Here is a 14,996-nt window from a genome sequence, read left to right as displayed (position 1 = left end):
TTCTTAAATAATGAGGGGAGAAGACTTAGCTGACTAGTATCTTGAGCAATGCATGCACACTGAAAAATAGAGTTCTAAGTTTTTATCCTTCCCTATTCTGTGTGATACTGAGCACGAACTTCAAGGAGAGCAGGACACCACTTGATCTGACCCTGCACAAATCCTCCTTTCTCTGGCCCTGCAAACCCCGAGGGAGGTTGCCTCTCTTGCCCACCACTAGTTCAAACCCATTGAGTACATTTCCTATCTGACCAGAAATTTTCCATTCTATGTTTTTACACTCCTATCCATCCCTAATATCAAACTTACGTATTATGACGACCAAAACCGGAACAATAAACACGCATGAAACCACTTGGCATCAAACTAATGTAATGAATTTTTATTACCCCTAATTTTTCTATAGGTGAATTTAAGAAAATCCCAGGGTCAAAATGAACAAATTTCACAAAATATACATTTGTCGAACATTTCGCATTAGGCATCATATTTTCAAACACGGTACTAAAATAATATAGGATGACCTCAAATTTCACATCTGCAGTCAACTGTTTGGAGACCCTGTGTCCTCCTGTACAAAGTCAGATTATGTTTATGAAGCTACATCTTGGTTAGACATATCGATTTACATAGTTTCCATAAAAATTCATGGAAATTATTATGTTACAAGGTAATGCACGTAAAGGTGCTGTTCCACATACATAGCTTTAATCAAACTCTGTTAAGCATGTTAAGCAAATATGTAATTTACTTACTTCATTGAATGTTCAATTGCATAAAATGAAAGACGCCTTATGAAGCCTTTTCCATTTCTATGGCAACAGCCTACTTCTGTAACATAACTATTGGATGGGGATGACTAGGTGGCCCTTGGACCCATGTAAGCGCAGCCGCACGTAACCTTTTTCCAATCACATAGCGTGCGGCGGGGCATATCCAGTCAACTGCCACACATGGCATCATCAGATATGCCACTCGAACAGATCATGAAAGTAAGGGGCATTGTCGGCCAGTGGCCCGATGGGAATTAGAAAATAGGAGGAACGGCACCTTTAAATATGGGTGTTAACAAGTATGTGCGATATATTGACAAGAATAAAGAACACACATTCATTCAGTGTCAGCAATACTTGCCTCAAAACCCTGACACTGAACCGGATAAAATACCTTAACGACTATATTAGTAAAAGATATCTGGAATTTCCTCTAAGACTGGAAGCCTGTTCACCAAAGTATTTACACGAAAGTGCTTATGTGCGCCTCAGCTGGAAACACTAATGCTATTTTAAAACAGAAACAGAAGACAAACGTTATTTTACATGGTGCTGGACATTAAATAAAACAGCATTTGCTTTAGTGCAAACTTTAATATAATAAGACCAGGAAAATATCCCAGGTTAGTGAAATATCTCATAAGTCTGAAAAGGGGCATGTCTATGTCTTGGCGTATTAACAGGGGTCTTACAAAAGTTTTATTCACTTTCTTGAACATAATCTTTTTTGGGATGTACAATATAAAGGGAAATTAAGTAATGTTGTTGACTTAGTGGAGTGTCCCTGCCCATTATGCTACTTTTATTACCAGAACTGCTTTTCTACATAACACTGATACTTCTTTTTAATTCCTGTATATTTAAATTGCAAAGGGACCCAACAACATACAAAAGCACACAGGCTTTGATGACAGACATGACAGATAAAAACAGCAAGCAAGCAAATTCAATCCTAAACTCCTCAGGGTATACATTGGATATGTGATTGAATAAGACAATTTTAATGTGAACGTACTTTTAAGGAATCATTAGTTTAAGCGATGCTCATGTTACTGTTTTTTATTTTGGTGATCGTCTTTCTACCATGCCATTTTAGCCTCCATTGTTTAATTCTCATGGACTTTCTTAACCCTTATGTCACATCTGGCCCAGACTATTCCAACTGACCCTTTTAAATGCTACCAGCTCCCTTTGTTTCCCTCACTCTTTTTCATCCTGTGTAAGTTCTCCCCTAATACTCCAAAATGGTAAATGGTTTGCATAATAAAAATTATCATTAAAGACTAAGTGAGCTTAATATGTAGAGCTTGAAGGAAAGAGGTGAGAGGGGAGATGTGATAGAAACATTTTAATATTTAAAGGGATTTAACAAAGTACAGGAGGTTTATTTGAAAGGAGGTCATAGTCTAAAACTAGGGAATCGTAGGTTTAGATGTAGTTTTCCTTTACTGGGAAAATTGTAGATAAACGGAACAGCACCTGTCAGAAGTGGTAGAGGCTAATACAGTAAGGGAATTTAAGCATATATGGAAGGGCTATCTAAGATAGCTGAAGGACTGATTAAGACCTGAGTCTGACATCAGGAAAAATAGGAAGACTACATGGGCCAAATGTGCCATTGAATTCTACATTTGTTTCTATACTGCCATTCCTATTTTTAAAGGGACACTCCAGGCACCATATGTATCTGATATGTATATGATACCGGAGTGGCCCCTATCGATATTCATGTGGTCCCCCTTGCAAATGTATGGAAAGATTCTGCAGACTCTTCCTTATGTATTTGCCTCTTTCCTCATCTGTTAGCTTCTCGCCTTGCAGCAGATCTGTTTGGCTGGGCACATCTCTCGCTGCCATGTGGTGTACTCGCCTCCCGACAGCTATAGCATGTCCAGCAGCCAATCAGTGACCCCTAAATCAGGAGCACAGAGGTGCTTACAAAGTACTTTAATCGCCATTCTTCGTTGCTGAGCCTGCAAAGCTAATTGTAGTTTTCCTTTAAGAGACACCGGAGTGCACCCTTTCCTGGAGAAAGCCTTCCTTATCAGGAAAAACAAATACCATAAACTCATAAAACTACTTTATAAACCAAACTCTCCAAGTGTTACCTTTAACTTGTGGCCTTTATAAAGTATAACACCAGAATATTTACTAGGCCTGTTTGAGTTTAGGGGTCACAATTCTGAACCTCTGCGCCACTCTTCCTAACAAAGTAGCATTTCGGTCATTCTGGCATCCATATAATATCCTTACACCTTCAAAACAAGACAGAATGCGTTGTGTACCATAACTCACCTTATAACTCTTGTTATACGTAATAAAGTGTCCGACATAACGGTTTTATAATTTATATAGAAATATAATTAACTCCTACAGAGGAAACATTCATTAGTCACAATGATTATTAAATTACAAGATGTAACTACTAAACATTATCCCTGTGATTGGAACATTTTGTTTATGACTGGAACTATTTCACTATGAAACATTCTCAATATTACAACAACTTTTGCATTAGCTTTCACATTTAACATACAGTTCCTCTAAAATAATCTTGTATCAACCAGGTGAACCGAAGGTCATCAATGAAAACCCAATACAAAACATTTCAAAACAACTGTGTTGAAACATTAACAGTACAAAGAGAACAATGGATGCTTGCGTTTAAACCTTGCCTAGAGAACCCAATTGTTTTTACAGGCAGTTTCTTTCTTGCTTAATATTAAAAAAAAGTAAAAAAACAGAAATACTGAAATCAAATAAGTGAACCGCTTTATACTTATAAATATATACTTATTTGCGGCATACTACTAGCCTCTCTCACACTTCTTCATGATGGACGTCTAACACTTTTTTAAAGTGGGTTATAACAAATTTCAGACTTACTTGTTCATTGGTCAAAACCAATTATGTTTTTTTAGGTTATTCCTTTTCTTATTGCATACTACAGTGGGAAGTGGTCCCGTGGTAGAATTATTCTAAAATAAAAAAAAAAACATAACTCTGCATTGGCTATGTTGACCCCCGGTGTTTAGAACTTCAGATTTAACTTCAACACAAATCCCAATTCTAGAAATAAAATAAAAAAATCTCAGCTTGCATAGACTTAAAAGATATGCCATTTTTTAATCATGTTATTAATATTGGATTCCTAAACTATTTGAAGTACATGTCATAATCCATTATATAACTGTAAAGAAGACATTATATCAAGAGAGATCATCCTCTGTTAAACAATGACATCATTATCATTCTGTGGCCCCAGAAAGGTGACATTTCAATAATGCACTAAATACAATACATAAGATACCATACAGACCATATTAAATGTTGTTTACAATTTAAAGCAGCAGCACACACACAATATTGCATGTTCCTACAGAGAATATAGTTAACAATGTAAAATTCATTCAGGTAGATAGGAAGCTGTTATAAGTGGCCTCACTATAGTGTTCTCGTGTGTGTGTGATCAGTTTACACTGCATCAAAAACTTAGACTTCTTGAGTCAGGAAAGACCCGGATTGGCTAGCTTCACAAAATATCATTTTCAGGAAAACGGCAAGTGCTGCTGTAACAAATGTGTCTATACTATGAACTTCACAGAGGTGATGCTCCATCAACTGCTCTCATTAACATATGTTTAAGTCTAGTGCATGGATGTGTTGCTTGGGGGGCTTGAACATTTTGACTTCTCAATCATTTTACGCAACCCCTTTGCAACTTTAGGGGGCAGCAAATGGGTATATATTACTGTATACTCTTTAAACTGAGAAACATGAGCTGGTTGAAAATGTTTCATCACTAAGGAACAAACGGATTATCAAAATTTGTCATTGTTTTTAATTCAGTAAAAGTCTTAGTACACTCTCTTGTAGAAGAATGATCAGAATTCAAACTCTCCTCCAAACTGTACTGCCTTGTTTTCCAGTGCTTCCAACTTTTTGGGAACTCAATCAAGACACTCTCATGCAGTGTAGCTGGAGGAAGTGGAAGTGGGGGTGGTGGTGGAGTCATAAAATTGTGATCAAGTTCCGCTCCTGTGTCTACATTCTCCACCATGCCTATGGCACTTACATTCTGGGGGACTATTTCTGCAACATTACTGTTAAATGTTAACAACGGAGTATCATTGTCATGGAAGGAAGAAGGGAAATTTTCTGACATCTCTCTCGTCTCCTTGTCTTTAGTAGTTTCTAAATCTTTGCAGTTTGGATTTGAGAAAACACCCCAGTTTCCTATCACTGGAAACTCTTTCCGCTCCTTCTGCTTCTTGCTCCTGAGATAATGTTTCTTTTGGTGCATTCCCAGAGCTGCGGCAGTCTTACAAACTTTGGAGCAATGGATACAGACAAACCCTTTAACACTACGCTCTGCCAGATGCCTTTGTTCGTGATTCTTTTTTGTGCAGAGATAGAGGAACTGTTGAGGACAGAATTGACAATTGTACATTTTTTCACCAGTGTGTATCCTCTCATGCTTTTTCAGAGATTCATTTAGCATGAACGACTTGCTGCAATACTGACAAGTATAATTCCTCACACTCTGATGAATGCGTTCATGTTTGGTTACATTTCCAGGGAAGGAGAAGGACTTTCCACATGTTTTACACGGATAAGGTTTCTCTCCAGTGTGACAGCGCATGTGAACTTTTAAGGTTGAAGGATTCCGAAATGATTTTTGACACAATTCACAAAAGTAAGACTTGGTAGCTAGTTGCCAATCCTCCGCAGTTTCCATTTCTTCTTCTTCTATTGTAGTTTCAGTACATTTAAAGTCTACTGTCTGTATATTTTCTGCAACACTATTCTCATTTTCTTCAACTGCATTCTTGGATGAGCACTTGATGTCTGCTTTGCTTATTTTCTCTTCAACAGCTTGTAACCTGTTGTGTTTTTTCCTTTTCTTTAGCTTCCTGAATTTCTTAAGGTGCTTAGACTTCTTCTTGGGCTTGTAATTGTAGTATGGGCGCCATGGCTTGTCAGACACATCGTGATCGCTAGTGTCATCATACATCTCTTCCATCTTGAGACTTTCTGTTCTCCGAAGTCGAACGGAGCTCCTTTCTTTCTTCTCCTCATCAGAATGTAACACAGTTGCTTTCTTCGCTTTGACCTCTGAGTGTTTTGGTCTACCACTTTTTCTGAAAAACAATGATGATCCAGAGATTTGCCTTTTCACCAGAGCTTCACTTCCAATCTTTACTGTGATCTGGCATAGAGGAGCAATACCACTGTTTACTAGAGTTCCAGGTAACGCTGGTTTGGCTATATAGGTCTCTGTTTTGTTCCCTTTTTGGATGACACTTTTGTTCTTCTTTGAAGAAGAAACAGAAACTCCCCTTTTTTCCTGAGGAGTTTCTTTAGCTTTGTCTTCCTCAATTTTCTCCTCCTCTCTTGTAGGTTGTGAATCTACAAACACTTTGTTTATATCTTGATAAGTATTCTCTTTTTCTACAGAAACATTGGTTCTGTCGTTGTACCATCCTATACCATTTGTTGTTGTTGTTCCTGCGATGGAATTCCCATGCATGATCACAGATGAGACCCTACTGCTGTGCATGATCACAGAAGGTGCTGAGGTGGTACAATTGATAATGGAAGGCATATTATGTTCCATGTTGCAAGATGGGCTGACTATATTATCATTCTCCTTAGGAGCAGAGTCTATTTCCGAATTGTGTGTCACAGCAGGCAGATCATTAGCAGAGTGTAATATGTCAAATGGCCAGACATCCTGGTTTGTAGTTGACTTTGAAATACTCTGTGAAGGAGCATCCAGTGTAGAAGAAAAACTGTCCCTGGTTTCCAAAGCAAAAGGCTGACAACTAAGTGTATTCTGAACAACAGAGGTTGCGTTAAATGAGCCTGGTCCTTGAAAATGTGTTCCTGTGTTTTCTGTTGCACCATTCGCAGAGTTTCTTAGTGGTGCTCTTCTACATTTCATAGGCAAAAGTCTATAGAGCTTGTAAGGATAAATGCTGGGTTTTATCCCTCGATTAGTTTTGTTCCCTACCCCCAGCCTTGGGTCAATTCCATGAGATGATTTCTGATGGTTTTTCAGGATGTAGTAAGTCATAAAAGTCTCTAGGCAGAATATACACTGATATCTCCTATCACCTGTGTGCCAGATTTCATGTTTAGTACGGTACTCTGCTAGGGCAAACACTTTGTTGCAGTAATGACAAGGGTATGATTTCCTCCATGAATGGACATTTGAATGCCGCCGAAGACTAGACAGTGTTACATAATTACGCTTGCAAACAATACACACATAAAATATCTTGCCATCTATTATTTTTACAAAATGATCAGTTCCAGGAGAGGTGATACTTGAAAGATTATTTTGGTCCGAAGACGTACAAAAATTGTCTGCGGTTATGTCCCCAGAAAATCGGCTTGACAACCTAATATCTTTCTCCGTATGAACCACCTTAAAGCAGATTTGCTCATGCCGCTGTAATCTTTTTAAGTGTGCAAATTCTTTGCTGCAGTTTTTGCAATGGTAAATATCTTGTTGCTTTTTAGAATAACCATAAATTGCTTGATCTGGGAAAGGCTGGGCCACATGTGAATTACCCAGAGGAAGCTGCGGTAGGTGGCCTTCATTTTCTCTACTATTGCAGAAATCTGTGGGTTTGGCTATCTGATCACCCACTGCTGGACTGTTGACATTTGTTGCCAAGGTACCACTCTGGATTTTAGTTTGTGGTGTAAAACATTGAGGCTCTAGAAGAGGAAGATTACTGGCTGGCTTTGTTTCTTGAATGGTAGAAACTGAATGCGATATTGTGCTTTCTTCTGCCCTTGAATGATCATTTTTATTTCCATGGTCAAATACAGAATCCCTTTTTACATCTGCATCTCCAGAAGACACTGCATAAGAGTGTTCAGCCAGGGTGTTCACCGACTCCCCATCATTACATGCAGAATTCTCACAGTCAACTCTACAATTTACATCTGTTGTTGTCCCGCTGGATTTCTTGAAGTTAGCTCTCAAATCAAGTGGAGAAAACACACTAACTTCTGTTTCGAGAATGGAAAAAGCATTAGTGATCCTTGGCCCACTAGCCTCAGCTGGGTCATCTCTTTTCTTCTCTACACCTTCTGATTTTAGAGTATTCTGTCCTCTATACAATGGGACTGCCATATTTTCTTCAGTTTCTGAGGACTGGGCGTGAACTGATGATGATGAAGACCTCTTACAACTCTGGGTGGAAGTTTTGATATTCTCTAAGAAAGTTATTCCTAGTTTCTTCCCAGCATCTGCAAGATCGCTCAGCGCTTCTTTTCTCTTTATTGCAACCTTGGAACTGTATATGTAATTTAGAATTTCAGTAAATGTGTCTGCTTTAAAATCAGTAAGTTCCAACACATGTCCCTGGATTAAGATGCTCTGGCTCAGGAACTGGTTTCTGAAATACAAACTGGAAGCCGCAAGGATATTTCTGTGTGCCTTGAACTTGGTATCTTCAACAACAATAGTGACATCACACAAGGATCCTTGCATGCGCTGTTCATTTAGACTACAAAGAAGGGCTTCCCCATGAAGACAGTCCACTATGTCTCCAGAGCTGCACATCATGATCTAGATACCTGTGGTAAAACAGATAAAAAAGAAAGAGGGATTCAATGTTTGCACAAAAATAAATAAATATAGCTGTCACTGCAGATTGTGAGGTTTGGAAAGCTATTTAAATGTAATCATAATGTGGAAAGGATGAAGCCATAGAGTTTTACGTTTTAAACAGAATACATTTTCTTGTGAGTTTAACCTAAGTTCATAGGAAAAACAATAACTAGAGGGTATTACTACTATTCCACCATTGATAATCAGATGGAGTGCCAAATTCAGCTACTTAGCACAAGTAAAACACAGATCAGTGACATTTTACCAAGTGCGGGTCAGACACATTACATCCAGTCAACTATATTTTTTAAGTAATTTCCAAAAAAATTATCCAAGGAATTATCACATGAGACATGCACTCAGCCAAGGCTACTTGTAGATACTAAAAAAATCTTTTTTTATTTCTTATTAGAATCAGGAACTGTTATTTCTTCATAGAAATAACAAAATTGCTTAGCTCACTGAAAACATTGATAACACACAAGAACCCATCAACTTTTCTAGTCAGCCCATTTTCACAGCAGTAAACTTCAAAACTTGTTATTTTCAGTATGGCCTTATGCCTATTCCATGCAAGTTTAAATTCCCTCACTGAATTAGCCGCTGATTTAAGTGATGTAATTAGCAGGGGCAAGCTAAAACTGGGCCTGCAGTAACTGAGGTGCCCAGTAGGGTCAACTAACATGTGTTATGTGACCCTGTGTTAGTAGGCTAGCAGCAGCACAGAAACTTGCACAGAATGTGCAAAGTGCAGTGAAGAAATGGTTTCGAGAAAAGGAGGAGCACGAGAGAGGTTAAGCTGTAGGGCCTGCAGTGATGATAGGGATTGAATATGCGTTTATGTATACATATGCTATATGTATAACGTGTTATAGTGAGTGTGTTACTGCAGCAGATTGTATGTGTGTGTGAATGTAAATTATTAGCATATGTGTGTATGGCCATAAGAAATTAGCATGAGTGTGTGTTACTGTATGGCATTAGAGTGTGCATGTGTTAGTGTATGGCATTAGCATGTGTGAGTATATGGTGCTAGCAGTTCATTGAGGGAACCATGAATGCCAACATGTACTGTGACATATTGAAGCAGAGCATGATCCCCTACCTTCAGAGACTGGGCGGCAGGGCAGTATTCCAACATGATAACGACCCCAAACACACCTCCAAGATGACCACTGCCTTGCTAAAGAAGCTGAGGGTAAAGGTGATGGACTGGCCAATCTGTCTCCAGACCTAAACTCTATTGAGCATCTGTGGGGCATTCTCAAATGGAAGGTGGGGGAGCACAAGCTCCATGATGTTGTCATGGAGGAGTGGAAGAGGACTCCAGTGGCAACCTGTGAAGCTCTGGTGAACTCCATGCCCAAGAGGGTTAAGGCAGTGCTGGAAAATAACAGTGGTGACACAAAATATTGACACTTTGGGCCCAATTTAGACATTTCCACTTAGGGGTGTACTCACTTTTGTTGCCAATCACTACTTTACATTGTAGCAGGGTGTAATTTCTTCAGTGTTGTCACATGCAACGATATAATAAAATATTTACAAAAATGTGAGGGGTGTACTCACTTTTGTGAGATACTGTATGTATGTGTTGGTCAGAGTGTGTGATAGTATTTATCGTTAGCAGGTGTGTGTTGTTGAGAGTTTGTGTTAGTATTAGGTGTTAACATGTGTGGCGTACTTGAGGGGGTCAGTCCAGGGAGCCACTCATCAGGTTTCCTCCCTCTGTGTCTCTCTACCTTCTCCGTCAAGCTCTTCTGTGTCTCCGTGTCCTTTCCTGCAGCTCTGCTCCTTCTCTTGCCTTTTCATGTTCTTCTGTCTTCGTCCGCTTCTCCATGAACCTGGCCTCCTGGGGTGCTTCTGCTCTCCAGGGACACCCTCTACACAATTGGAGAATGGAGTAGAGGTTGTCCCAGTGGCTCTGCTCTTTTGTGGAGGTACACAAATATTGCAGAATATTCCAGACAGATTCCCAGAGAAAGAAAGGTGAATAAATCTTATTCCACAAATCAGTCTTCAGCTCCACCCTTTTACTGAAGTGAGTCAGGAGGTGAAGCCATTCAACAAAGAAGACACAGGGAGAAGTGTACTTAGACAGAGGAAGATGCAAGAGGAGAAGCGGAGCTGCGGGAGAGGAGACAGGGACATGGAAGCAGCGGAGAAGGAAGGGAGACATTGAGAGTGAGCATGAGAAAATGAGAGAGCTTGAATAAGAGTGAGTGAGAGTATGAGTGATAGCCTGGATGTTTTAATATTAAGGGAGGGGCCAAATATAGGATGCGCCCCAGGTGCCAATTACTCTAGGTACTCCCCTGTTTGTTAGTGAGTGTGCTAGTGTATGCTGTTGAAGAGTGTCTGTATGTCTTAACGGTAAAAGTGCCGTTGTTAGGGATAGACCAGCCACACTAGTAAAAGTATTGCAGGAGAAGGACTAGGAAAGGTGAGCTAAAGGAATATGGGAGGATGTTACTGTGCTATGTTGTAAGCATCCTTAAAGAAGAGGGATTTTTTTAAGGAACAAAGGCAGGGGGAGAGATGGATAGACCGGGGGCCAATTGACAGTCTGGGTACGCCACCTGAAAACAAAGGGTTAACGACAATTGACGTGCCAGGACCGTCATGACTTTAAATGGGTGCAGAAAGCGATCTACGATCGCTTTCTGCACCAAAACGGTTTTGCTGTAATGCCTCGACGTCAGGGGCCATGTCTGGCCCCTCCCCGGGGTGTCAATGTCCGCCATACACTGTATGGTGGTGGATGTCCGTTTTAAATACACACAAAAAATACTACTGCAAACTTTTAAAAAAAGCTGGTGGTAAAATGTGTGCAAGCAAATAGTTAAAATACCAGCATTTGAAATACCTTGGGGTGTCTAGTTTTCAAAAATATATGGCTTTATTGGGCACACTGAAATGGCCGGGCTCAAAGATGTACCAAATAGGGCATGGGCAGTGGATCACCAAATGCCAAAGTTCAACATTGAAAAATGCGCATGCCTCAAATGTGGCCCTTTTGCCCCCAAACAGCCAGGCAAAACCATTCATGTGGGGTATCGCTGTACTCAGGAGATGCTGGTGAACACATATTGGGCTGTTTTATGATAGTGACATATACCAGAACTTGTTAATTCATATCTTAATTAAAATGTGCGTGAAAAGAAATGCAAACAAAATGACTACCATTTGACAAAGGCTGATGGTAGAATTAGTGCATGGAAAGAGTTAAAATATTAGCAATTGAAATACCCTGGGGTGTCTAGTTTTCCAAAATATGAGTTGATGAGGTAAATTGCATTGTCCGGCTTCAAAGATACCCAAAATGGCTCATGGGGGGAAGAATTACCAGATTTGGAAAAAATGGTTTTGAAATAGCAAAACGCTACCTGTACTTATTGCCCCATAACGTGCAGAAAAAAGCAAAAACATAAAACATTGGGTATTTGTAAACTCAGGACGAATAGTAGAATCTATTTAGCATGTTTTTTCATTACCTTTTATAGATGAGTAAAAGATTTTTCAACTAAAAGTTTCTAAATTTATAAATTTTTCACCATATTTTATACTTTTTTTTTAATAGTAAATAATATGATACAATCAAAACAATGTCATCTAAAGAAAGCCCTTCTTGTCCTGAAAAAAACAATATATAACTTGTGTGGGTTCAGTAAATGGGAAAGAAGAAAATTACGACTAAACACGAGCAGCGCAGAAATGTTAAAACGGCCATTGTCACGAAGGGAACAAAAAATAAAATCAGCCTTTGTCACGAAGGGGTTAAATCATTGAAGAATGTTTGTACAGGTTACCACATTTTTTTTTATTTGTCTTGTTTTTTTATATATTTCACTGGACTTTTATGGTTGGATGCAGAACCTGTATTCAACATGCATGGGGGGCTCAGAGTTCTGAGGAAGGTCCGGAGAGAACCTTTTGGGAACTTGTTTATTCTTTAATGAGTGCTGCCCATCTTGCGAGGCAACGTCTCTTGGTATGGCACTAGTGGCCGCTATCCAAAGCGCTGACCGTGTGTCCAGAGGTGGGTTTTCAGTGTTGCTGAATGCCTCGATATGGAAGCATTTCAGCAACACTGTTTGAGCTTTGAAGGTATTCGTTAACTGAATGATATGCCTGGCATGTCCTGACATTGTCATTAAAAATCAGGGTCACAATGCAAAACTCTACAATTTAACCACGTGATGAAAGTCTAAATAAAAGTGCTCTGCTTACAGGGGAAACTGTGTTTGATTTTATATCATATCCCTGTGACTTCACCCCTAATATTATTCAAAGTGTGGCAGTGAAAACAAGGTAAAGTGGGCACTTTGATGAGGAAAGGAAACAAGTTTAGAGCTTTTTAGACCCTACATCTACAGTAACTAGTTCATCGTAGGGGCTGACACAGTATGAAATAAAGTTTGGGGAATGGAATGAGGAAGGTAAGTGGCAGTAGCTTTGGAGAATCCTCCAACATCAGTTCAAGACTTTCTTATTCTCAGGCTTAAAGGTGAGAATATTTCAAAATAAGTGGGATTGTATAATTTTTTATTTGATTTTGTTAGTCTATGATCTCATGTCAATTTGATTATATCTGTATTGTGACAACAGGTCATCAGATAACCAATTTCTCTAAATTCACCACATATCAAACTGGTCTCCAAGGTGGTTGTTGAGTCTAAAGTGTAAATGTGCTCAACCTTGAGTCTATTTGTGTATAGGTTAGCATCAGGAGCCCATTTGTAAGGAACCAGGAACTAGACAGACACAGAAAATGTAATATATAAAATCCCTTTATTAAGGCAAAAGCAATATAATAAAATTGTGATCCAAAAGACGTAATCCAAAAAAACAAGCGGAATCAGTAACCAAAGCGTGTAATCAGACGAGCCAGGATCAGGAATACGTTGATCAGTGAAGTTAGGGTACGGATACCAGGTAACAGGAGCCAGGAGGGAAGTCAGACGAATATAATGTGCCTATTCCGGAATCAAGGTGCTGCCTTTCATCCGGACTTTATCTCATCAAAATCAAGAGATAATAATGAAGGTTGGTGGTCTTAAACAAGATGTTATTTAGTAATCTCATTCTCTACCTATTTGAGACCTTGGCCTTTGGCAACCTACATAAAAACAGAAAGGGCTTACCCCAGAAGCTACTTTCCCCCCAAAAAAGCATGGCGGAGTTACAGCTTTGTGTAATGAGGAACCGTTAGCTCTACATTAAAGAGACAGAAAGGATGGGTATGTCCTGTCGACTATACACAACAAAAAAAGTGGCAGTGACTTCCAGAAACGGAGGGGATGCAGTCAGCAAACCACACTGCATCCTCAAATACAACAAATATATGGGAGAGTAAATTTGGCAGCTGTACTAGGCACACGGAAAAGTTTTCGTCCAAACAACGAACGAACAAATGCAACATTGGGCCGATGAAACAAAAAATGAATGTCCACAATACGAAAATCACCATTTTGCCTGCACTAAGAGGGGGGGACGTTGAGTGAGCTGATCTTCGTTTGTCCAATCAGCTCACTCCTGTCACATCATGCTAAGGGCTTATCCAATGGCTGTGCTGCATCTCTTAAAGGAAAAAAAAAGCAGACTTGTAATAAAGAGAGCCTAGATAAGAGCAGAGCAGGCAGGGGATCCGTTCATTTTACTGTGGCTGCTTTATGTGACACTGCTGGGGCTGCATCTGACCATTTTACAAAGTGAGATTCTTCTATGTGAGCCTCAGCCTGCAATTTCTCAGTGTCTAAAGTTTTGTTTTAATTAAGATAATTTAATGTAATTATTAATTAGGATCATTTAACCAGACCACTGCTATCCTTAACCCTATAACTCTAAACTAATTTTGCCCCTTTCCCTCATCCATTTCTTGTTTCCATGATAACCGGACGAATGAATGGGATTTCCAAAAAAACTAAAATATTGCAGTCGAATATGAAGACATACAAATTTTGATGAATACGAAGAAAATTTTCCTCCCAAACATGAATTTTCCGCTAGCGCTCAAGTCTAGTTACTACTGCCCTTCCTGCCCCTCTCTGCCAGGATTTTGCACATAAGCTGTGCAAAAATCCTAAACAAATATATGGGCAAGTTTTCATTTGTGCCATGTAATGTCTAATTACCACAAAAACTATGCATACAGGCAATGTTCCATCTAATTTTTCTTATTTGGCGTGCGCAGAAAATTTCTCTTGTGCAAAAATGTTCACAGAGCAAAAATTTTGTGCGCACAATATCCACGCCGCACAAAGTTTTAAACAAATTATTATTTTTTTCTTTTTTGGGGAAAAACTGTTGTGCGCACAATTTTTGGACGTGTGCGCTCTCTTAAAAAGCTATGTGCGCGCGCACAAGCGCACAGCTTAGAGGGAACACTGCATACAGGGTATTTCTGTAATCTGGAGATGCAGGCAAACATAACCTGGGCAGTCTGCTTTCAATAAATATATACATTTGAGGTGGTTGGCTGCAAAGCCACAGGCCATAGGCACAACGACAAAAAACCCTAAAAATTTCAAATTAAGAGCCTGTAACGGGCATGCTGTGATGTGTGGCCTGTATAGTCCAAATAATACATAAAAATG

General features: G+C 39.3%; 1 protein-coding gene across 1 annotated transcript in view; it reads right to left on the bottom strand.

Annotated features, from left to right (window-relative positions):
• Positions 1 to 4,456: 4,456 nt before the first annotated feature.
• The window catches only part of ZBTB38 (zinc finger and BTB domain containing 38), a 21,081-nt gene continuing 10,541 nt past the window's right edge, over positions 4,457 to 14,996 (bottom strand). Inside the window, exon 2 of the mRNA XM_053459791.1 lies at positions 4,457 to 8,366. Coding sequence (XP_053315766.1) covers positions 4,576 to 8,355 — 3,780 coding nt within the window. The 5' untranslated portion in view covers positions 8,356 to 8,366 and the 3' untranslated portion in view covers positions 4,457 to 4,575. The remainder of the gene's footprint in view (positions 8,367 to 14,996) is intronic.

The sequence above is a fragment of the Spea bombifrons genome, chromosome 3 (assembly GCF_027358695.1).
Source record: "Spea bombifrons isolate aSpeBom1 chromosome 3, aSpeBom1.2.pri, whole genome shotgun sequence".
Classification (NCBI taxonomy): Eukaryota; Metazoa; Chordata; class Amphibia; order Anura; family Pelobatidae; genus Spea; species Spea bombifrons.
This window is presented reverse-complemented; position numbering and strand designations above follow the sequence as displayed.